Source organism: Endocarpon pusillum (genome assembly GCF_000464535.1).
Source record: "Endocarpon pusillum Z07020 unplaced genomic scaffold scaffold1822, whole genome shotgun sequence".
NCBI lineage: Eukaryota > Fungi > Ascomycota > Eurotiomycetes > Verrucariales > Verrucariaceae > Endocarpon > Endocarpon pusillum.
Window position 1 is genome coordinate 4,561 of NW_006916083.1, and position 24,758 is coordinate 29,318.

At 45.2% G+C, this 24,758-nt stretch overlaps 5 protein-coding genes across 5 annotated transcripts; 3 read left to right on the forward strand and 2 right to left on the reverse strand.

Moving 5' to 3' along the window:
• Nucleotides 1-231: 231 nt before the first annotated feature.
• EPUS_08790 (uncharacterized protein) lies at nucleotides 232-3,805 on the forward strand (the record flags this gene model as incomplete). Its single annotated transcript, XM_007802915.1, has 2 exons — nucleotides 232-1,349; nucleotides 1,411-3,805. The coding sequence occupies 2 exons, from the start codon at nucleotides 232-234 to the stop codon at nucleotides 3,803-3,805; spliced, it is 3,513 nt and encodes a 1,170-aa protein (XP_007801106.1).
• Nucleotides 3,806-9,751: 5,946 nt separating this feature from the next.
• On the reverse strand, nucleotides 9,752-11,449 carry EPUS_08791 (uncharacterized protein; the record flags this gene model as incomplete). The annotated part of the gene is made up of 2 exons (XM_007802916.1): nucleotides 9,752-10,150; nucleotides 10,196-11,449. The coding sequence occupies 2 exons, from the start codon at nucleotides 11,447-11,449 to the stop codon at nucleotides 9,752-9,754; spliced, it is 1,653 nt and encodes a 550-aa protein (XP_007801107.1).
• A 486-nt stretch (nucleotides 11,450-11,935) lies between these two features.
• Nucleotides 11,936-12,235, forward strand: EPUS_08792 (uncharacterized protein; the record flags this gene model as incomplete). Its single annotated transcript, XM_007802917.1, has 1 exon — nucleotides 11,936-12,235. One exon carries the CDS (start codon nucleotides 11,936-11,938, stop codon nucleotides 12,233-12,235), a length of 300 nt encoding a protein of 99 aa, XP_007801108.1.
• A 4,330-nt stretch (nucleotides 12,236-16,565) lies between these two features.
• EPUS_08793 (uncharacterized protein) lies at nucleotides 16,566-16,904 on the reverse strand (the record flags this gene model as incomplete). Its single annotated transcript, XM_007802918.1, has 1 exon — nucleotides 16,566-16,904. The coding sequence occupies one exon, from the start codon at nucleotides 16,902-16,904 to the stop codon at nucleotides 16,566-16,568; it is 339 nt and encodes a 112-aa protein (XP_007801109.1).
• A 6,682-nt stretch (nucleotides 16,905-23,586) lies between these two features.
• EPUS_08794 (uncharacterized protein) lies at nucleotides 23,587-24,177 on the forward strand (the record flags this gene model as incomplete). Its single annotated transcript, XM_007802919.1, has 4 exons — nucleotides 23,587-23,693; nucleotides 23,744-23,895; nucleotides 23,973-24,097; nucleotides 24,148-24,177. 4 exons carry the CDS (start codon nucleotides 23,587-23,589, stop codon nucleotides 24,175-24,177), a joined length of 414 nt encoding a protein of 137 aa, XP_007801110.1.
• Between the last annotated feature and the right edge of the window lie 581 nt (nucleotides 24,178-24,758).

The following is a 24,758-nucleotide window of genomic DNA, read 5'->3' on the forward strand; positions in this document are numbered from 1 at the left end:
GGAAACGCGCCGGTAGGCACACCTGCCACAGCGTCGCTGAACAGAGAATCTGCGGCACTATTTAGTCCCTGAGGCTCACTCATGCGATTCGGAATATCAGCGACTATTGCTCAACGCCGAGTCTACATCGTACCTGTGTGATATTCCATTCAAGCTTCTTATCACGAGGTAGCCTTTTACCCCAGTCTCATCTGCTGTCACCTATTTGATCCGCGTCTTCTCTAGCCCGCAATGGCCAATGGGATCCTTACTCCGATCTATAGCTTAGCTTCAAGAAACGGTTTTCCATCCCTTGACTTCTCGAGCCTCAGACCATCCAGGGCCTGGACAGACTCTGCAAGGGCAGCAGCAGCGTATACCGGAGTTCACTTGGCATCACTCGCTACTACTAACAGTCGAATGAAAGTACTTGAGCGGGTTGTGGACGCTTTACATCAAAGCGGACTACCTGGTCCAGCAAGGCTGATGGACCTCCAGGAGTATCTCGGGCAAGGCAGTCAATTTTATGTATACAAGGATCACCTGCTGGTTGAAGAGGGGTACGAAGCATTCACGACAATGGAGGTTGCCGTTAAACAGCCCAAATTTGATCTTGATCTTGAGGAAGAGCTGGACTTGGCTGATTCGGGGGTACGTGAGCATGTGTACCACATGTACCTTGAGATTTTTACCTTGACCAATCCGGCGCTGCGAGTTCACCCAAATATTGCTCGTCTTATTGCTTGGTCTGATGTTGGATTAAATCCACGTTTAATGCCAACGCTTGTAATGGAACTGGCAGAATCCGATCTCGCGACACTACTCGCAGACGACGTTCCACAACTTTCACCTTCGCAGAAATATTCTTTGTGTCAAGATGTCGGGGCCGGCTTGGATGCTTTACATGACTGCCATATCCTGCATGGTGACTTGAAACCGAAGAACATTTTGATCTTTCGTCACGAAGGTTGTATTGTGGCAAAGCTTGCAGATTTTGGACTTTCGCTTGATCAGGCAGAATCCGATCTCGCCATAGCCTACCTTGGTGGGACCCCTGGATGGCAAGCCCCAGAGGTCGAAGTCGGCAGTAAATTAAGTTCTCATGGGTTGCTGCAAGCTGACAACTATTCCTTTGGACTGCTAGTGTGGAGTATTATACTGCATTCTGGAAAAGTGCCATCACTATCAACAAGAGAAGCCCGACAGGCCATTGCTACGAGAGAACTAAAAGATGCTAGGGACATCGTCGGACTCGAGATGTGCCGTACTCTGACAGATGCTGTTCAGAAATTGCTCGAATACGATTTTCGTCGACGCCCTTTGCGTGTCGCCGACGTACTTGATGATAGGCCCAATGACGAGGAATACGGGTAAGCCGATGCTACGCGCACCGCAATCTCACTTTCCTGTTGAGACTAACGGCACTGTCAGGCATGGTGTCACGCTGGACTTCGAATATAAATTCAGCACGTACGGAAGAATGCCTAGTCGTCATGCAAAATCCAAACGCATCTCATGGGAATTGAACCCTGTGCCGGATATGTTTATAGATGGGCTCCACCTCCAGTTTCTAAACGATTTAAGCAATCTTCCGGGAGACATACTTTTTGCCCTGTTTCTAGCCTTCACAGCCTCTCAACCCAGCGATCAGAATACAGAGGACCGAGCTCTTAACATATTGGTTGCTGCGGCACGATCAGGGTATGAGCCAGCACAAGGCATTATTCCGGCAGCGCACAAGTTCTTCCAGCTAGAACCACAGCAACATATCAAAGAGCTGATAACAGAATGGCTGAAGAGCGCGGTGGGCAGTGGATCAACCCTAGCAATACCGGAATTGGAAAAGCTGGATCCGCCGACACTTTACGACGCCATCAGTGATTTCAGGATCAATGGCGGATACAACAGATTTTATTGTGCAATCGATCCCTCATTTAACAATTCGGTGGCTCCCCAGAATAAACCGACACAGAGAAGCAGTTTCCGATACTCTCGCCTTCACTGGCTAGCCACATATGGCAATCTATCCGCCTTGTTGGACTACTTTAACACAAATAGAGGGTACGGAATCGATGACATGACAGACAATCAAGAGACTCCATTATACCTGGCTTGTGCTCGAGGGTCATGGGAGATTGCTGCTGAGCTTATGCGTCGGGGCGCATGCGCGTCAGTCAGGTGTACTTCTTTTGAGATAAGCTGCATGCACTGGGTCTTCGCCTTTGGCGAAATGTTCCAGGCTGAGGCAGTCATTCAGCTGAAAGGGCGAGGAGCTGATTTAAACGCACGGACTTCTACCGAGGTCCCATTTTTTCACTATCCGTTCGTGCTTCCAGCTGGCACTCCGCTCCACTGGGCTGTAGCTACTTCAAGCCACAAAACTATACAGGTACTTGTTACACAGGGAGCTGATTTGCTCATTCGAGATGGCTCAGACCCTTACGTTTATGATGGACGAGTCCGTATACTCAACGACCCCAAAGAACTAATTAAGGAAGAGGGTCCACCCTTGAAGACGGAAACGAAAGGTCTCTCACCTTTAGATCTCGCCGCAATGCAGCATGATCCGTTTATCTTCGAGCTTCTGATATCAACAAGAGCTGATGTGGATATCAACGCGGTTGACGAAGAAGGGTTCAGTGTCTTACATCGGTTGAGTGCAAGCTACATATGGCGAACAAGCGCTGGAATCGCATTTTCCACCCTACCTTTCCGAGGCAACAGAATCCACATGCGAGATGGCCTGATCCGTAGTGTTGCAGCTATCAAAGCATTGGGGGCGGACATGGAACTATTGACAACCCCGCTAGACTCAAAGGCCCAGCAAAGGAAACGGGTCTGCAACTTCCCAAGCCGTACGCCTCTCATGTTGGCTTGCATGAACTCGGCAACCGACGCGGTGCGAACGCTACTTGAAGCTGGCGCTAGTGTCCGGACAGAAAATGACGTGGGACAGACTGCGTTGCACTGTATCTCTAGAGAAAGAGCCGCATGTGTGGAGTGTGTTTGTCTCCTGGTCTTCTATGGCGCGGATATCAATCACTGCGACAAATATGGAGGCACAGTCCTGTTGAGAGCGGCTTTTGCGAAATGTTTAGAAGTCGTAGAGTTCTGTCTAGCTAAGGGTGCAGATATTGAGGTTCAAGAACAGCATCCACTCGCGATTGAAAAGGGCGAAGGCCCTTTTCACTTACTTTCACCGGTACGTTCAGATATGATTTTCCAAGACAGATGGGACCGAGACTTCTTATTACAAGATAGATGGGACGAAGGCATTGAATTGGTAGACAAGAAAGACCGCAACATTGTTTTACGGGACAAGTGGGACTTGAAACTGGCTCGCCTGCTGGAAAGGTATGTACTTGCTTGTCCACACGTTGAAAAGAAACGCAGGGTCATTGAGTTTGGAAGTCCATCCGGTGAAACGATCCTACATGTGTATGCTCTGTACGCCATGCAGCATTGCGTTGCGGCATTGATACTCCATGGTGCTCCGGTAAATGCAATTGAGAGGAACCCTGCTCAAACCCAAGGAGATTTCGTTTACGGGACCCCCCTCGATGCAGCTATACGGGGCAAAAAACGCAGGGCGAAAGGCCGAGAGAGCAAGACATTCACAAACTCTGAATACGAGGATTCCTGTCGGAAGGCCGATGCGGTAATTGATATGCTTCAGCGAGCTGGTGGTGTTTCAATTTCGGATGCTGAGATAACTAAGAAATGGTTTGTTCCTGGAGAGACCGATACCGAAGAAGTGGAATTCCAGAAACGCTCAGACAATTTTAACGATCCTGATAGAGTAGACTCTGAGATTGAGCTGGCATGAACAGAATTCTAGTACTGCGCGTTGCAGATTTCTAGCGAATTCCTTGACAAGACCCTCGAATTGCTGGCGCAACGGGGCGCAATTGCGGTGTGGATAAAGAAAGTCGATTTATCGTCTAAACCTTGTAGTAGAATGTTTAAACTTGTTCGAATTTCGAGACAAAAGATTATGATATTAAATCGTAAAAAATGTTTAAATATTAAGGGGTAGCAATATGGGAGGTACGCGGAGTTGTTCGGAGGCGGCAGCCCAGCTTGGTGGGATCAGGGAATTTTGTTAAAACGCCGCCTCCTGGCCCTATTGATGTACAGCTACGCGCAAAAGTATCCGACCAAAATAAATTTTTGCACCAAACCCCACTAAAAAGTCGATCTTTTAGGAAATTCATAGCAACTTTAGCTAGCCGTCAACTATCAAATTTAAAATTTGATATTAATTCAAAATTGATAGATTAAGCTTTTATTTATAGAAAGTTTAGTCTCAAAATTTACAGATCTTTAGTAGACTAATTAAGAAGTAAAGAACTCAAAAATTTTGCGAACTTTTATATAAGGTTCCATACAAAGTTTTTATCTTTTTTAAAAATTTTGACTTTAATTTTATTCTCCTTAATATCTAGATATTTTATAAGAAAATTTTGTATTTATAAATGAGTATTTTATCAATTTTAAATTAATATAATATTTAAAATTTAGTAGTTGACGTCTAGCTAAAGCTGTTATAACTATTTTAAAAAGTCGACTTTTTGATGAGATTCCACACAAATATGAGGTGTTATCGGATACTTTTGCACTAGTACTGTATTAGCTAGGGACGCGAGATTATGTAATGCCTCTCTCACAATCTCGAGGTAGACTAGTAAGCTGACAGGCCAGTGATCTTAACGTAACATTTCTTCTATAGGATACTAAGGCTTTATAAGCCTTTTATTAGAAGTTTGCAGCAAATAGCGTATAGAGATACGAATTAAATTGATTAAGTTACTTTTATTAAGAAGAGCATTTGCTCATACTAATAGCTATAGAAGCGCATTATTATAATAGCTTAGAAACATTATTTGGCGTTTAATTTGTATAGTAATGCTTACTACTATAAATAAAAGGGCGTAAGAGTTATAAGAGCGTTTTGTACATTTTATATACAGAGACCTCTGTATTATCCTATTAATATGTAATAAATATGTATTATATAAATAGAGATTCTAACACTCTCTTTTAAAGAGTATTATAGTATTCTGAATTACTCTTTTGAGACTCTATATAAAATATCAAGAAATAAGCTTTTTATTTTGTTAATAAGAGCCTTAATAGAATTACTTTTTTTAGATTTTAGATAACTAGCTTAGTATTAAACTATAATAGTTCTATAAATTAATTAAATTTAACTCTTAAAAGTAGCTTTATAAGGCTATTAATAGCTATATTCTTTATTAGAATATACTTTAGCTAGATAATTTTTTTTATTAGTTCTCTTTAATAATAATATTATCTTTCTAATATGTCTATACTGTTAAGCTCGTAAGATTAGTTGTTACGTTATTAAGCTTAAAAATACGGCCTGAAGGATCAGCCTTCTAATTAAATAAAGTTTGTGTTTCTGTCTTTTTAAGTTTAACGTAAAGTAATTAACTTGTTAAGGCTACAGAACTTCTGCTAAGCTATATCTTATTAAAATTTTAAATGCTTACCACAGAGCTATATAGAGTATATAAAGCTACGCAGGACATATAGAAACGCACAGAATTAGTATATAGACTATAATACAGGCTGAGCTAACCCGCAGCGGATTAGATTTAGAGCCGGGTTAGATTAGGCTAAGTCCTAAAATTTGGTAACCTAATCTGCTATAGACTGGGTTTTAACTAAGTTATATTTAATTCTAAAGCCCGTAAGGGCCTGTAAGCTTGTCAAGAGCCTATAAGCTTACTAAGGACTTACTAAGAAACCTTATATTTTTTATATTTTTTTAAAAAGTTACTTTAAATTTAATTTAAAACAACTTTTAAAAATAAATTAATTATATAATAAATTAAAAATAAAAACTCTGTTAGGATCATATGATGCCCTAACGGCCGGCGCCCTACCGCTACGCCAAAAGGCCGAGTGACAGCTGTGATGGTTAAGCACAACTGCCTTCACATGACTTATATATGACAACATCTATTAGAGGCTTGGCGAGCATAACAGTATGACCCCTCTCTATAGCCAATCGACCCCGATGGCTCGGATGAAAAACCAGCCGATTTCTATTTGGTCAGAGAGGATATATAAGCAGGTCCCCACTTAGACTAGGGTACGCGGTAAGAACCCTTGATCAAGTGTGAGCAGCCTGGGGATCGAACCCACAGCCACCCAACCGTTAGCTGTCACAATGTTAGGATCATGTGATGCCCTAACGGCCGGCGCCCTACCGCTACGCCAAAAGGCCGAGTGATAGCTGTGATGGTTAAGCACAACTGCCTTCACATTGTTAAAAGTAACGCTAAAACTGCTTCTGCTATCTATAGATGTCTGCACTCAATCAAAATGATTGATTTGGTAACTTGTACAGAAGTTGTATCCAACTCCTATCCAAAGTTCAAGTGCAATCTTACTCTGGTGGCTGATGGCGTTATGCCTGTTCCGGCATAGCCCTAGGTCATGTGACGACTACTGAGCTAGCGGCTTGGCAGCAATTCAACACTCCCCCTGCTATTCAAGCCGCACCTACTACAAACAGCTGTACGCGCTGTTGCAAGTAGTCGACTCGTGCAGCTCTTCTTCTCTGCTCAAACTGCACCTAATTGTCCCAAGTTAGCAGCTTAGAGAGAGGGTCATACCTGTCCGATTGTTTGCCTGCGGCATTGGCCTGCGCTTCCGCCTGCGGTCCTCCTTGCGGTGCCGTATGCTCCAAGGTTGTTCAGGGCGCTTTATCCAGGCCTGTAGATGCCACAGCCTTGAAAACAGCGTCTGAATAGCTTGCGTGGTTGCGTGGTTGCGAATCTGGGATTTGGCTGTACCGTACAGCCAAATTCACGTGACCAGGTTCCCTGCACCATGGCATAGAAATCCCTGCGCGCCAACAGCGCTCTCCCACGGTGCTATATCAGCATTCTTTGATTTGAACAAGGCCTATCTTAGTGCGGAATCATACGAAGGCGTCCCTAGGGAGTGCCTTAGTAAGTCCGTCAGCAAGCATATCCTTCGTTGACACCCAGGAAGTCTGAATTTCTCCTTCTTCTTCTAATTGGCGTACATAGTGATGCTGGATATCAATATGCTTCGTTCGATCATGCTGCTTAGGGTTCCGTATCAGCTTCAAGCAGCCTTTGTTATCTCTATAAAGCGTTACTGTCGCTTGCTCTGCTCCGAATTCGTTCAGGAGGCGTCGAATCCACACAGCTTGTCTTGCAGCTGCTCCTATAGCTAAGTACTCAGCCTCTGTGCTAGATGTTGACACTATTCTCTGCCTCTTAGACGTCCAGGAGATAGCTACGCCATCTAGTAGAAATAGATGGACGCCTCGCAATCCACAGGAGCACTGCTTGGACAATCGCAAACACAGCGTTATCGACGGTAGCTCCTCCCAAAAAGTACTCTGTATAATGTGGTTAACTCTGAACTCAAGGCCTATCTCTGCTGTCCCTTTGAGGTATCATAGGACTTTTCTTGCAGCCTTGAAGTGCCCTATGCGTGGATCTGCGCATTGCTAGCTCAAACAGCTAATACAGAAACTAATATCTGGCCTTATGCCACACGCTAGATATAGCAACTTTCTAATCAGCGTCTAATACGCCTGAATATTAGTCTCTTCTATATCTTCTTCTTCGTCTAAGACTATAAACGTGCCAGGCTTCATTAGTATAGCCATAGCATTATAGTCTGTCATGCCCTCTGTAGCAAGAATCTCTCTCAGATAGATAGTCTAGTCGACCCATAGCCGTCAGCGAACTCTGTCTCTTCTGATCCTCATCCCCACAATCATCCTCGCTTCTCCTAGGTCCTTTGTATCGAAGTTCTGCTGGAGAAGGGCTTTGATTTGGCGGATGGCTTCTGGATCCTTTGCCGCCAACAGCAGGTCATCCACGTACGTACTGATAATCGTTCTTCTATCGCTGGATATCAGTATGCTTGGATCTCCGTTCAGCGTGCTGTATCTGTTGGCTCTCAAGACGCCTACAAGCTTCTCTCTCCACTTCCTTGCAGATTGCTTGAGTCCGTACAGGCTCTTGATGATTCTGCACGCTCATTAGTCTCTATTCAGCCCTTCTCTAAGTAGTACTCCTTTAGGGATCCGCATGAATATCTGCTCGTCTTCTTCTCCCAACTCGCTAGCCAGATAGGCGGCAACTATATCCATCTGGTGTAGTTCCATATCTTTTGCTGCGACAATGGCGAGAAACATCCTGAGGGACTCTCTTCTGACGGTAGGAGCAAACGTCTCCTTATAGTCAATCCCATGAACCTGTGAGAAGCCCTGTGCCACAAGCCGTGCCTTGTATCTTGCTGGCTGGCCATTCTTATCTCTCTTGATCTTAAATACCCATTTGCACCCTACTAACTTCCGGCCCTCTAGCAGCCTCTCAATTCTCTAGGCTTAGTAGGTGCTTAGATTCTGCAGTTCTTCATTAACCGCATCTCTCTATTGCCTACCGTACACAGGGTCTGTCACCGCTTGTACGTAGGTCCTCAGCTCATCCGGCCCTAAGTAGTCCTTGTTTCTGTATGTTAATAGCAAACTCTCTCTCACGCCAGAGTACTCACTAACGTCTACCATATCAATGGTCTTTCTAGCTGCCCTGTCTAAGTCTTTGGAGTGACCAGGCTGCTCTACCTCTGTGGCCCTTGCAAGTATACTGGGACGCTTACCCAACCGTACTACTTCGTTGTGGCCTAGCTGTGCTCTCTCTCCGCCTGCAAGTGTACTGGGACTCCTCTTACCCAAACGTACTTCTTTCAACGCCGAGGTGACTCCTGTAACGCCAGCAGCCTTAGCGTCCTGGGCTCTGTGAGTGCCTCTCGCCGCGTCTATTGCAGGGGCGAACCGTCTTAACATAGCAGGATCTTTTGCAACCTCTACAGGGGTCCTCTGACTTATAGCAGGATCTTTTACAACCTCTATGCCCGACTCATTTGCCTGGCTAGGGAGCTATTACAGCCGTTGCTCGCTCATCCTATGCCACTTTGTGACAGACAGTTCTCTTACTAGCCATATACTTAACTCACTTAGTCTAATTCTCTTAGAAATGTCTTGGTCTTGTTTAATTAACTCTCCTCCTAGAGGGGGTATAGAATTAAGTGGATCTGTGGCATTATTAGCTTGCTTTCGGGGTCTACCTCTCTTTTTAGGAGCATCTGGTTGTGCCCTCTCTATGTACGTTCTCTGCAGAGTATCTATAGAGGGAGGCAGAGGGTGCTGTGTTAGGAGGTCGGCTCCCTTGCGTCTTTCGTCAACAGAGTATGCTGAAATAGCATAAGCGTTTTGCTGCGTAAGACTCTATACGCGGATTTGCTTCGTAGTTGGCATATACTTTATCAGAATGCTAGTCCAGGTCCTTTTGACGTCGGACTTCTGTCGCTTCTCTTTAGGGATATAAGCATAGACAGTACTGCTGAATATTTGTAGATAACCAAAATAGGGTATCTGGCTAGTCCAAGCTTGCTCAGGAGTTGTCTTGATTCCTCTTGCTGGTAGTCGATTTCAGATATAATTAGCGGTATCTATAGCCTCAGCCCAGAAGCGGTTTAACAGGTCACTATTGATCAGCATTAAGTCCTTCATTATACGAATAGTTCTCCACGCTTGCTCTGCGCTGCCGTTGTGCTCAGGGGTATAGGGCGCGAAGGAGCCAATGGATATGCCCTCTATCTTGCAGTAGTCCTCAAGGGCAATACTCATAAATTCTCCCCCTCCATCGACTCAGAGCGCTGTTAAAGGATACCCTGATTCAGCTACTACTGTAGCGTGCTAGTTCTTGAAGTACTCATACGCATCTGACTTCTGTATCAGGAAGCCTATCCAACTCTTCTTCGTGAAGTCGTCCTCTAGCACTATAGCATAGTGCTTGCTGCGGAAGGAGGCAGGGTAATAAGGTCCCCACAAGTCAGAGTGTACCAATTCGAGTTTCCTTGTGGTCTTTTGTCCTCCTTTATGATGAATCATCCGCGTCTGCTTGCTCTTGACGCAGGGCTCACAGATTTGACCGTCCTCTTGCTGTTCGGTTAGCTCTGTTCCAGAAATAGCCAGATCTAGCTCGAAGATGGCCTGATCTGTGTCTGAAGTGGCTAGATCCATGCCAGTAGACATCCTGCTGGCTTGGGCAACTCGAACATGGCTCGCGTGGCCGAGTCGACGATGCCATAGTTGCTATTGTGGATTCTCAGCTGTTTTGAATGTTGGTCTGCCTCGTACGGCCATCAGCATAGCAGCGTGGGTGCTATTGAGTACGAAAAGGTTGTCCTTGAGAGTTACGCAGGCGACAATTTCTTCATTGACAACGAGTGCCATATAGTCGTCCATATCCACGTATTTCACTCCATTTGACTTCAATTGGCTGAGAGATAAGAGGTTGCTCGTACAGGCCGGCGCGTATGCTACGTCGTTAATGTCCACGTAGCCGTCTTCTGTCTCAATTCTGACGGTACCAACTTGTTTGGCTATGATGGTGCCGGCGTTGGCAGTAGTAAATCGTTCGTTTGTAGTTGTTAGTGCTTGGAACCAACTGCTCTGGCCAGTGATGTGTTTGCTGGCGCAGGAATCGATATACCAATTACGTTCTTTATTAAGCTTGGTTGACTTTACTGCGTAGACAACACTATGAGGGAACTCTTGCTGTTTAGAGTCGCTATCTGTGCCATTTTTGGCTTTCACCTGATTAATGCAGCGTTTGGAGGCTGGCCGCTTTGACTCGGTAGTATTTCTCCTCTTGTTAGTGCTTCTTTCAGTCTGTTTGGCTAGTTTGCAGTCCCTTGCGAAGTGGCCGAGTTCATCATAGTTATAGCATTGGATCTCAGCTAGGTTCTTGCGTTGCCTGCTCCTGAATCTCACGCTCATAGCTACTTCAGATAGCAGGCCTGTCTTAAGGTCTGCATTGATTCGTACTTCTTCAGAAGCGAGTATCTGTTGAACGTCAGCTAGCTTCATATCCTTCTGATTGAGGATATGCTCCTTCTTGCTATCGAATTGGGTAGGAAGGCCTTCAAGGAGTTGAATGATCTGAATATCCTCCCAAATGTCCCTTGTGGGGTTGACAGCTGTACGAATCCGCTTGACGATAGCTGATAGCTCGCTAACGCGAGCATTGATAGACTTCTCAAGGCCAAAGGGTTTGTAATTGGCCGGATGAGAGAAGAGCTCTCGTAAGGACGCGTAGATAACGCCCTGTCCGGCTTGTGAGCATACGGATTTGAGATGATTCCAGATAAGCCGTGGGTTGTTAATAGCCTCAATGCCCTGAAACAGCTCATCGCTTACGTCCCTCTTTAGGATATAGGCTGCTCTCGCGGCTCTGTGATTATCTGGGTCGTTCGGTGGACCAGGGGCGATGTATTTCCATAGCTCTTTCTCTATCAGACGTAAATGGGCCAAATTGGACCAACGAGGCCAGTTTTCGAAGCCCTTGAGCTTCTCTCGCTTCTCGTGGTCATTGTTGTCGGTGGAGCTCATCTTGCAGAGACTGTAGAGGACTTCGGAGAGCTTCGAGGCCGTAGAGGAGTCCAATTGACTTAAGGTCCTAAAACTGCTGGGCGGATTTGGGACCTTTCGGAATAGGGGGTTGCAGGATGCTGCCAATTGGGATCTCCTTCAATTGCTTGATGCTCTGTTTGTCTGTCAGCGTTCAGAGGGTGCTCTCCGGGCTCATAACCTGTTGAATGTAACGCTAAACTGCTTCTGCTATCTATGGATGTCTGCACTCTCTCAACTGGTTGATTTGGTAACTCGTCCAGAAGTCGTATCCAACTCCTGTCCGAAGTTCAAGTGCAATCTTACTCTGGTGGCTGATAGCGCTATGCCTGTTCCGGCATAGCCCTAGGTCATGTGACGACTACTGAGCTAGCGGCTTGGCAGCAATTCAACACATACAAATTACTACTGCGCAGTCATGCCAAGACCCAAACGCCGAATGGACCTTTGCCGAATGGACCGCCGCGAATGGACCGCCCCGAACGCATTCCGCCAAATCTTGGGTCACTCAATCTCGATTCTGTTGCAAAGCTTCGAAGAAAGAAGTGGGCACGTCAAATTCGGAGCATCGTTCAGCAACTTCACGATATTGGAGTAGTATGGGGCGATGCAAAGCCGGGAAATATCCTCATCGACAAAAAGGACGATGCGTGGATAGTTGACTTTGGAGGGAGCTGGACAGAAGGATGGGTCGATCCAGAATTGGCAGAGAGCATGAAGGTCGACTTGCAGGCTTTGAAGAGGATCATTGAGTTTCTGAAGGTGTAGCTAATTAGCGTATCCATCCACATATGAACATTGCCTGTCTACGGAATAGAGTATGTTAGTAGAACACGGCCGATCAATAACTGTACCATAAAATTCGCAACTCGTCTCCAGCGATGGCGAACCTAGGAGTCGGCTTGTAGCCTATTGCATGATACATCCAAAATAAAGGCTCTTGGTGTTGATCATCCTAAGACCTCAAGAACAGCAAATAATCTGTGCATAGTCAAAGGAACGCCAGACATGATAGAGTACAATACTATACCATAATCAAAGTTGAACAAATTTAGCGCATTTTGGCGTTTCTTACTGCGCATGACATCACTCGGCAGTTGTACAGCTCGATAACCTCGTCCATTGCGAACTTCCCATCATAGGGATAGTCCTCCATGGCCCCATTTCACTGTGGTGCTATCCCCTCCGTGACCAGACAGGGGTGTAGTTTGTACCTATTGGCGCTGGCGATCACGACTTCATTTCGATACAGCGATTTTGAAGTGAATCGTAAGCCGTTTTCGTTGCTTGTTACCTCTATATCTTTGCGGAGGTAAGTTATCTCTCTACCTTAAAGGAATTTGCGTAATTTGCTGTAGTAGTAACATAATAAGTAGTTGAAAATCGAGATCAAATGCGGCTCAAAACCCTTATTTTACGCCAAGTACGCTAATAGGTACACTGGTCACGGAGGGGATAAAGGCGGTACCGTCAACCCCCCCTTCCCTTCCCCCCCCCAAAAATGGGGTAGATACTATAATTAGGCGATCTATTTCGAGTGACGTCCATTCCTTCTAACTTGTTCCTTTCGCTTCGGCCAATTTCCAAAACATCCATGTAAAAAGATGCTACATAGGCCCAACAACCGTTTCAAACTGCTTCGCTGAGGTTTTGAGGATCCCGATCCGGGTCGATATTGCCGCCTAGAACCATTTTTGTCCCGCCTTCGATATCGTGGCTTTCGCCGCCTAGTATGGTCTTGACTCCCTGCCTTGGTGAGGCGTCTGACCTGCGAATATCGACGATATGACCTGTCTTCTTCTTTTCGTCGATGTATCTTGTTATGTTTGTCCACAATCTCGGCGTTCTATATGGTGATCAAGGCAAGCTGGACCAGGCGGAGGAGATGTACATGCGAGTTAAAAGAAAATAAACAATATGCATATAACGACTTATACAGGACCTCTGTAACTGTCTTCTTTGCGATAGAGATATGTAATCGATCATGTTTTTACAGGAGAAACTAGCCCAAACTTCAACGTGCCCTACGCGGTGAAATTGGTCAAAGTACTTCAAAATTTAAGGCCTCCGTCTTCTCAGCCACCAAGCAGCTCGACAACTTGAGTATGTCTTAGTGCCTTCAGGCCATTTCTCTAAGCAGCTCCACTGTTGTAATAAAAACATCTATGTACATGATTTGACGCTACTTCACTTCGGTCAAAGCTTAAATGTTCGAGGTGATGATCTAGAACGATATTATGTACGACATTAAAGCCTTACAATCTAGAGGAAGCATATAGGTCACTTACCTTAGCAATTATCGACCATTCCATAAAGGTTGGCGCGATGTATCATGCTGTTTTAGCGATTTCATGGGACATGCAAGGTAATTCTATGCGAGAACTGGAAAGCCTAAGTACAGAATTCGCAGACAGTATCTTACTCCGGGCGAAGAAATGTCAATTATCAAATATGTATATAACAATAAAAGGATTCTAGGGAAGACTTGGCTGTGAGGCTCTCTAACTCAAGCGAGGAAAAAGAGTTGACGCTGGCATGTTATGATTATAATGTTGATGATAGAGCTATACATTATTCTGCAGAAATGTCTATGAGCATAGTGATATGTGTAGTTTGATAAAAACATAAAAAATATGGAAAAGAAGAAATAAAGAAATGAAGAATAAATAATGTGTTGAATCGCAATATAGGTTATTAGAAACATTTGTTTGGTTTTTTTCTAACTCGCTTAAATATCTCCTCCGCCTGGTCTAGCTTGCCTTGATCACGATATAAAAGGCCGAGATTGTGGACCGTGTCAAGAGTCGAGGTGTGATCGGGTCTAAGTGCTTTCTCCCTCCCTACTAGTGCTCGCATATACATCTCCTCCGCCTGGTCCAGCTTGCCTTGATCACGATATAGATTACCGAGATTGTGGACCGTGTCAAGAGTCGAGGTGTGATCGGGTCTAAGTGCTTTCTCCCTCCCTACTAGTGCTCGCATATATATCTCTTCCGCCTGGTCCAGCTTGTCTTGATCAACATATAAAAGGCCGAGATTGTTGACCGTGTTAAGAGTCAAGGTGTGATCAGGTCCAAGTGCTTTTTCCCTCCTAGCTAGTGCTTGCTAGAGCATTACTGCTGCTGCAGTGAGCTGAACTTGCTTCTAGAGCAGTTGTGCAATATATTTAGCTTTCTCAACTTGGTCATCTGCAATCTCATTAAGGAGACAGGCTTTGATAAAGTGATCGTGTGTTAGTCTCGCTACATGTGGTGTCAGCTGAGAATACTGCAGGTGCCCAAGATATTCCCACTCGTCTTAATCAATCAAAGAGGTAATACAGTCAAACGTATACCAATAACTATCGAGGTCGACCCTTTTGTTCAGTCCTGCTAATGTCTAGTCATGCACACACGCGTGTATACTGTATAACTTAGTCGTCTACTAAACTTTCACAAAGCAGTACTCAACCAGTGTTCTCATGATGTTTTCAAAGTCAACTGGGTCGCCGGTTGCATCAAGAAGCTAATCTGCCAAGTCGTCGTTAACGCCAGCACGGAGTAGTTTATACCACACATTTTGGTAGTCAAAGTAAGCCAGCAACTTGAGCAGCTTGGCCGCCTCAGGATCATCGTTCTCTAGACGAGTATATGACAAATGCCAAGTCGTGTATAGCATGCGATCTCGATATTCCTGAAGCCGGAGTGATCTTCGTGGATTGAGGTCCTATTACTTCTTATACTCCTGGAGATATTGCTTGAAGCTTAAGATGCTCTTGTGAAGATATGCCTTAGCTGTAGCCAAAGCTAACAGAAGACCTCCAAGCCTCTCGGCGAGACGACAGGCATAAACATCTGTCAATAGAGATCAGTACTCACAAGTATGGTTATTCATCCCCTCTTACTGACTTGGACATTTTGTCACTCAGACCTCGTCTCTAGAACTTGCAGGCCTTCATCAACATGCTCGAGAGGTCGAACATAAATTGATTTTCCGCTAACATAATCTGGCAGGTGCGTTATAATAATGATCGATCTGTAAGCAGTGTAGGGATAGTATTTTCTGATATCGAAAACGTCTAGGTCATCATAATTGTCGAAGATCAATAGCCATCAGGTGTTAGCTGTATCTGATAGCTATCAGCGAACACAGAAGAGGATCTGCTCATCTTCGAGCTGCTCGTATTCCGTCACCTCTATAACCCGTTCTGCCATCAATCGCAGACTTGTCTTGAGAGCAACCTCTGACACAGTATTCAACCAGAAGATTGACTTGTATGAGCTGCGGTGGCGCTGGGCATAGGCAATGGCGAGCTGTGTCTTGCCGATGCCGCCTATACTGCTGAGGATTATCGACATTGTTCTCCAGATTAACTGCCTTGCAGGATCTCTTCTATCCTCTCTAGCTCAGAAAGGCGTCCTACAAAGAGGTTCGGATTGATTATAGGAGCCTTTCCAAGATGCAGACCTAGCTGAAACGCTAGATAGATATTAGTTCTTCGCAGAACTTGTGCATATATAGCCAGCTCTTTCCAACAATCAACTTACAGCGATTATTTGCAATCTCAATATCCTATAGCTAATGAAGAGGACTTATATAATGCTGTACTTTCAATAGTATTCCGTGTCTGTGCCACCTGTAAAGCCAGGATAACTATCAACAGCTCCTTTATGTATGCTGATGCCACCGCTGCCACGTATAGCTGCTATCACGTGTTCTTGTACGAATCAGCGTAGTCACAGATGCCGCGAATAACAAGACACAGAAAGTCGTTTATCAGCCTGGCTGCTTCCATCTCCACACACAGGATTTTCATATCCCTCTTCAGCTTATCACACACCACTAGATTCTTGACGATAATATTCGCTGACCTAATCATGCTATAATGTATTCGCGGTTCGTTGTCCGGTCAAGTAAGGCGAGATACTGTTTGTTGTTAATCGCATCAGTTATAGGTCACGCCAGGTTGGTGTATATAGGATGTGAGAAACAGCTGATCGTAATCAGTAACATTAAGGAGCATCTTAAGAAAGGGTTTATTAAACTAAGTGACTTCCTACTCGTGAGTGCTGAGCCTGCAGCTTCCGCACGTTGGCACTCAGCACCGATGGCGGCTTGTTCAGCTGTCCTGTCCTCTTAAAACCCCGTCCACAAGTCTCTTCCCTAGATCGTATTGCACCACCCCTCCAAACGTGGCTGTCGGCTGGCTCACCACCATATCACCTAGTCGGATATCATCTTCACCCTCGTCTCCCGGTACTCCTCCTCTAATGCCCACCAGAATACCAAATCGGATTGAAGGGAAGTCGTTGAGTAGCTGCGTCACCACTGTAGCTGCCGCGTTGTTTCCGATCTCAGGCATGACTGCTACCACCACGTTGTGTCCGCTGATCTTTCCTAATGTATACGCATTCTGGTCGCGCCTGGCGGGGAGAGGTTCGTGGATCTCTTTAAGCATGGTTTCGACTGGAGCCAGCTTTACTTCTATAGGGCAGATGCATGCGACTGTGTAGTCGGCACAGGTTAGTGCTTGCTAAGGTATGTAGGCCATAAGGGCAGATAGGGCTTTAGATCGTGCCAGTAAAGGGCTACTAGCAGGCTTGTGCTAGTACTTTTAATAATATAAAAGGGAGAAGATCAGTTTAGGAGGATTTCGTTTAGGAACTCTATGAAACTGAAATCTAGCCTCGCAAGGCAAATTCCTAAGAGAAAGTGAACGTTACACACTAACTAAGGCTAGATAGAGTATTAAGCCAACTTAAGGATACATAGGCACAGAGGAAGGGCTAATTGCAATAGTTTTTATTAGTCATGGAAATTAGTAGCAGCCTTAATCAAGTTAGTCCTTAGAAAGCAAGGACTACGTAATAAGACGGTGCTAACGTAGACGCCTGAGCATGACTAGTGCTCTATAGCAAGATACGTCTAAATCAGTGCTAGCGAGCTATTTCGATCAATTCTATCTATATCTCTGAATGATATTCCTTCAAAAGCTTCTGTGAGCGTATTCTCTCTCTTGCTTTAGCCACTGCAATATTAAATACAATAAAAAAAGCTGTTCTCTATAAAATAGTACTGACCAGTGTTCTTATAATCCTCTCTAAGTCAACTGGTTCAACCGTCGCATCAACAAGCCAGCCTGGCAAGTTATCGTTGATGCCAGCATGAAGCAGTTCATATCACACATTTGGTGGTCGAAGTAAGCCAGCAGCTTTATGCTGATGAGTTACAGTGCAGTCTGCTTGTTCCAACCCCTGATCGAAAATCCAAAGTCTTGAGAACCAAACATTCTTGTCAACATTTTTAAGAGCTACGTGCTGACACTAGTTGGCTAATTCTTATAACTCGTTAAAGCTCACCACATCTTTTGAAGTGCGATCTTTATGGACTTTTTGAATTCGAGGAAATCGTAATATCCAATAATCAATGTCGGCAGATCTGTCGAATCCGGCGCCTATGATCTCCATTATGAGAGGATTCTTGAAGAGCTCTATTGGTACACACCCGAGACGAGGAGCAGCTCTGTGGACATATTTACGGATCTTGCGAAATGGTTCGATTTGCTTGCGGCTCTCGGCCACACCAGGAGCTCGCCTTTCATGATGCATCTCCTGTGGAATTTGTATTGTGAAGTGCCGATGACAAGACCTGGCAGCGAACCTGCAGACACATCATCTACTACCATCATTGACACTTCTGCATAATATCTGTACGGAACAGAGAACTTTATATCACGCCAACCAAGAATCGCAGAGACAATTGTTGTGAGGAGTTAGGTATCAGATTTTTGTTATTGTGTTATGGGATCAATTTGGATTTTAGGGACCTCTTATTATTTGACGTTAGAATATACATAGCACGGGAAATATTAGGAGTTACTGATGTATAGTGTTGTGTATTTTTCTATATTAATCGATTTGTAGGCGCTAAGAAGGAAATTCCTGCTGGCAATATCAATAAGAACCACCCGTTGACCATATCCACAATCTCCATTTTTATGCGTTCTGGAATTTATACGGCGTACCAGTCTCCATAGGGAGATTATTTGACATGTGCCGAAATTTTCAGCAAGGAGACCAGTTTTAGTCCTTTATATGTATATAAATATAAGGCGAGGAGACCAGTCTCGGTCCTCATGTCTAAGAATATAGATGATCAGTTCTTGCTTTAACATCTGGAGCAAGAGCATTTGGAGCAAGAGAGCACTCGGAGTAGGAGTCCTGTATACGACAACATTTTTCGAATATCGCTCTAGAAAGCAAACTATGGGGGGGGGGGGGGGTTGATGCGAAGACCTGGTTATGCATCTTATCGGATCGAGCTGGATAGGACTATTACGTAAGGGTTGTGGTCTCGGATCATCATATTGAATTGAGGGAGTGGATTGATTCCCTGGAGAGGTGTATTGATGGGAAGCAAATGTGTTGGATCTGGATATTTTGGTGAATCGGGAGGTTGACTGGACTCTTTTCCATGCAAAGGATGAACATATCAGAAAGGATTGTTGGGTCAACTTCTAACACGGTCAAATTCGTCGTTCGGCGTTCCTCATTGTCATTCGTCAAATCCTCGTGACCTTTGGGGTATGGAAGCGAGGGATTTTTGATTTTATATTGTATCACATTCGATTTGCTTCCAATGTACCGGCTAAATTAAGCACACGAATGTACTGGAGACGCGAATTGTCCACATAGTTATTAGCTTATACGAAGTACATAAGGGGGTTTACACAGTATAGAGAATCCCCGCAGCGCTTCGCGTAAATTGAAAATTGATGGAGGAGAGGGAGGCAGCCTCAAAGCTGCTCGAGTGGTAGTATGACCACCGCGTGTTGAGGGAGGGCGTTCACTCCAATAACCATCCATTCTCGACATCCAAATCCCTTCACGGTCCAGATCAAATTCTAAGTCCACCGAATTGACGCTCCAAGTCCGTCGCAGGTCTGACACCATCCATGAACAGGATATGGAAGTCTGCAGCGCCGGCATTGGGCTGCTCCTCTATCATGGCCACCAGAGTGCTAACTTCGGTGAAGAAGCAGTGATGCCCGTCAAAGTGAGCAACAACAACCGGGCCCGTAGAGCACTGATCATGTCATACAATACCTCTCTCATCGTTGCCTTCATCCATCTTTGATTGAATTTTGGCCTTGTGCTAATCCTGCAATGGAATATCTGTACTTTGCCTCACTGGTCGGGCTTTTGCATATGATCGCCCAGGTCCGTTGTTTCGTTTTCCTTTGCTGTGCTTTCATTTTGATCGTGAGACTTGATCTCCTCATCAAGTGTCTGTCCGTGACACCCAAGAAGCTCTCTCTCATGCTCCGCTTGCCCGTCCCCTGCAACATTTTGCTGACGCTGTGTAATTGAAGTAAGCGTTTCTGCTACTTCCTTTTGCTCGTCAGTGCTCCGAGAGAGCAACACCTCCGAGATCTCCGTTACGAGTGGCGCTGGGGGATTGGATACCGGCTCAGGCTTAGGTCTGGGAGAGGCAGATGTGGCTGACGAGTCTGACGGATTGGGTTCAGAGGCAGGGTCTGAGAGGTTGAGCGGTGGGGAGTTGCTGGTGGTGCTGATGTCGGTGCTGGTATGAGTGTTCGTCTGACGAATGTCTTCACTGGGTGTAGCTGAGGGTGAGCTTATGGCCGAGAATGAAGCTGGGGCAGCGGGTGAGACCGATGACTTGATCTTGGGATTGGATGAGGTATCAACGACAGTATTTTAGTGTCAGAGTTGGTGATGATAGGAAGTAAGTCTTGAAAGAAGATTGTGAATTGGAGGAGATGCCTAAAGGTATGACGGCTTCTACGAGCGCAATCCTGACGCCCCTTGATAACGCTCACTATTGAGCATCAGCCGCGCTGCTGACTGGCATCACGGGCCCCCGCATTCGCTGTGCTCATGTTCTACCAAAGGTCCTGCTTTGCTCGAGTGGCCTAACGTTAGCAGGAGTTGATTGTGCGTAAAATATTGTTTAAAAATGACGCCTATTGATGCACATTGGAAACGCACGATTTGCTTGCTCACAGACGAGCGAATTCCCGGCCCGCACGGTATGCTTGACCCAATTTAGAATAAGGGCACAGGGCAAAACGTGGACTTTGTGAACTATCTACTGCCGAAGGCGCTCAACCTGTACTTAGGTTCTTCATGCTTTCTGTCTTTAATAAAGTAACACTGTATTTAACTACTGCTTTACACGTCCTTTACACAACCATAACAGGGTTCTTTACGCGTTTTAACAGCTTCATCCAACACACCGCTACTGTGCGGCGGAAGCCTTGCTAAATATGGCAGAACTTATCATAGGCATTGTCGGCTTGGCTGTTTCGATTCTAAGCGCGGCTGTCACTTTCGCCCAATGTGGAGAATGTATTAAGAACCTTGCAACCAAATTTAAGAATACACCAGAAGCAGTTCAGAAGATTGGAGCTTTCGGACATGATTTGCACTAAGGCAAGCTCAAGCTAGATCTTGAGCTTGCAGAGTAGGGCTTCTCTATCGCAGACCTCGAGACATTCGTAAAGGATGCATTAGAGGATATTGTCGATCAATTGCGTGTTGCACTTATAGAAGCAGCCTCCACACTAGATGGCTTCTGCGACAAGAAGGGGAATGTTAAGCGTACCTACATTATTCTTTTTGGAGAGCGGAAGGCTAATCGAGCACTGAATGAGTTGAGGCGATAGCAGAGAGATTTTGAGAGCATTATTGATTTAATCGACAAGAAACGCTGTTTGGTTCCTAATAGTCTTCTCTTAGGCCGAGAGAAGTTGAGAGTCATACACAAGGTCAATGGGCAGGATTATGAACCAATTAGTCAATCATCTCACTTCACAGCTGATTGCGAGTACATTAATAACGGAATTCAGGACATTAAGGCCCTTATCGAACAAAAGATCGAGTCGGAAGACATGGATCACAAGGAGCTCGAAGCGGTGGCGTCAATCCTTGCGTCTAAGCTGTGTACCAATACGGCAAGACAAGGCATTCTTCGATGCCTAGGATATAGAGACCAGAAGAACTTTGAGCTCGTTTTCGAGCTGCCAAAGCATCTTCGAACTATTCGGAGTCTAAGCGCCGCTTTGGCAGAGCCCAAAGTCAATATCTATGGTGGCTATCCACTTCAAGATCGTGTCACACTATGTCGTCAGCTGTGCGAAGCAGTCTTCTGTATCTATACCTCTGGCCTTGTCCACAAGAACATTCGGCCAAGCACGGTACTATTGATATAAGAAGCATCTGGCACGCAGAACGCGCTTGGTTCAGCTTACCTTACAGATTAGTTCATGCTGCGAAAAGTCACGGAGCTTTCAAGCCGGCGGGGATCCAATAATTGGACCGAAGACCTCTACCGTCATCCTCGTCGACAGGGGCGTCAGCCGGAAGAGCGGTATAACATGGGTCACGACATCTACAGCCTTGGGGTCTTATTGGTTGAAATATCTCTTTGGGAGCCGTTCGTGCAATCATTGAGGGCTCCACTCGTTAGTAAGACATACGAAAGTAGAGCAATGGAGCTCAGCCTTGTCTGTGCCAACGAGTCAAACCTTATCAAGAAGCTTACGATGCCTTTAGTTATATTTAAAACTATAGTCAGTCTTGCAGAGACTGAAATTGCCCCCCGTATGGGTACTGCTTTTGCATCATTCGTCGTGCGATGCCTAAGGTGTTTAGATGGTGGAATTGATGGACTGATAGCCCAGGATTTCAAGAATAACCCTACCATGACAGCCTTGAAATTTCGCGAGTTGATGGTCCAGACTTTTCAAACAATGCCGGCTGCATAAAGACAAAGAAGCCTGATCGTCATGACCCAGACATCCAGAGATGCCCATCATCGCATCGGCATTGATATCGGTGGCACCAAACGCTAAATAGCTTCCTTGCCTTTGACCTCGCCTGTGTTCAGGACTGTGTATGAGGCTGATATATCGTGATTCCGTTCGACGTATTAGCATCGTTACTTAATGCTAGTGGTACGTGAGAGGAGATGAGTTATGTCGACTTAGTGATCAATCTTGGTCGCAGCCTCTTGCAGCATCTGATTGCAAATACTTCACGCACGCAGCTGCTAGATTGTTGTCTCTGAGTGCATACAATCTTTTGCTGACTCGACTATGTCATCGACTTGTTATGGCATATGTGAACTTGAAAGGAGATTTCGAGCATATGCACCAAGGCCGCTTGAACTACAGATGATGATCTTGAGCGGACCACATATCGTTACTATCAGCTACCGACGGCCATACGCAGACACAATCGACCAAGAGGAATCGTGGAACGGGGGCCGGATACTCATTACTGCCGCTGGAAGTTGATGCTAAATTTACTCCCGCAGCTTATTGGGAGTGCGGACTATCAAGCCGAAAGACAGAACTGGGTACTGTGGAGTAAATGACGAGTGGTTCTAGAGTATTGTCTCGCAGAGCGACATCAGGTTTGGTACTTCTCGTCTGGCCAGAAATCCTGTAATTCGCAGCCTGTTCCTGCATTATTCATGCTGTACGGACTACGGAGTACTTAGTTAACCTGTATTAATGAAAAGACAAATACAGGTTGACATGCTGATAAATAAAAAAGACCGTGAACTTAGTCCCTGATTAATTTTGTGCCACCCCTCTGTTTTCTTGCTTTCATTGTGATCCTGTTTGAAGAATATTGATACATAATACATAACCGGCTTATTTAACTTAGGCCTCACAGCTCCTGAGGGTGGGTTATAGTCACGTGAGCAATACGAGCATTAGACTTGGCGTGCCTCAACTGCCCACCTGCTAGTCAATCAGGCTGATGAAACCGCAATGCCAGCTTAAAAAAATATGATCTACTGACTATACAAGCGCAGCTTGGCTCACTGACTACATATTCTGTCTAGGATGGATGGGTATGAGAAGATCGGTCATCTAGGCCACAGTGCGTTTGGGAAAGTCAAAATGGTCCGAAGGCAGACCGACCAACAGGTGAGCCGATTAAGAGACTTTCGCAAGTATCACATTGACAAAACCACAGATCTTCGCATGCAAGGTGATCAGATTAGGGGTTAAGACCAGCAAAGCGGATGCTGAACGTGAATATGCTATCTTACGATGACTGAGACATCCCTACATTGTCGGTTACGTCGACTATCAATGTACGGCAATGGATGTACTCACAGCAGACAAAGGCACATCCCTGCTCAAAGTCAGTCTGTTTATGGAGTATTGCCCACAGGGCAGCCTGCAAGATTTGATTGACAGGAAGCAACAGTAAGCCTGTGGTGGGAGAACAACACATTGTGGCTGACAAAAATTCATAGAGCCCAAGATCACGTGACGGAAGCCGTCACCTGGAAGATCTTTGGTCAACTCAGCTTGGCTCTGCGATATTGCCATTATGGAATTTGTGCGAATGGAACACAGATTGGGGGCTGGGAGCCGGTACTGCACCGGGACATCAAGCCCGCTAACAGTATGATGCCCTTTGTGACGTCTCTCCTCATTCTTCTCTCTGTTCCGATGGAAGTTACTTATACTGATCATTGCCAGTCTTGGTAACCAAGATTGAAGCCGAAGAGGTTATGGTCAAGCTCGGAGACTTCGGGCTCGCCACGTTCGTGAACCCTGAACGCGCTCCCAGCACATATGCTAGGACACTTCGATATCAGCCACCTGTGAGTGCAACGTATACTATGCATCTATCGTATCTTTGACGTCTATATAGACTGATAGCAGTTCTGCAGGAGATTACTAGATCGCGTGAGCGAGGTATTCAGTGGACCAAAAGCTGTGACATTTTCTCTCTCAGATGTATTTCTAACAATCTATAACCGACCTTTTTCAGGTGTTGCATAGTATACTAACTCTTAGCTAGGCACTATTTACGCTGTATGTGCGTTGTCTACGCCGTTTATATATCGCATAGAAGAAGATGACACTTACGCCGAGCTGCCAGGTTTCTATACTAAGCAATTAAAAAACTGCGTTTCCAGATGCTAGGCGCTACATCCAGAGGATTGGCATAACGCTTTCGATCTAGTTCAAATCAATGAGATGATGCAAGAGACTAGGAACTATAAAGAACGGAAAGTCGACAACTTAGGAGTACCTAGGACGCTGCGTCAAAGCTCACTTTTAACACCAAAAGCTGATAATCCTTTTACAAAAGCCTTAGCATTAATTCAAAGTTTTAAGAATAATGCTAGCAACACGTGGGAGAACATGCTTAATTCAGGAGTAGAGCATTTGGGTAGACATAAGCTCTAAGAAGCAGATTGTATCTTTAACAAAACGATGATTTATTTCACAGAGGTATATAGTCAGGAACATACTCAG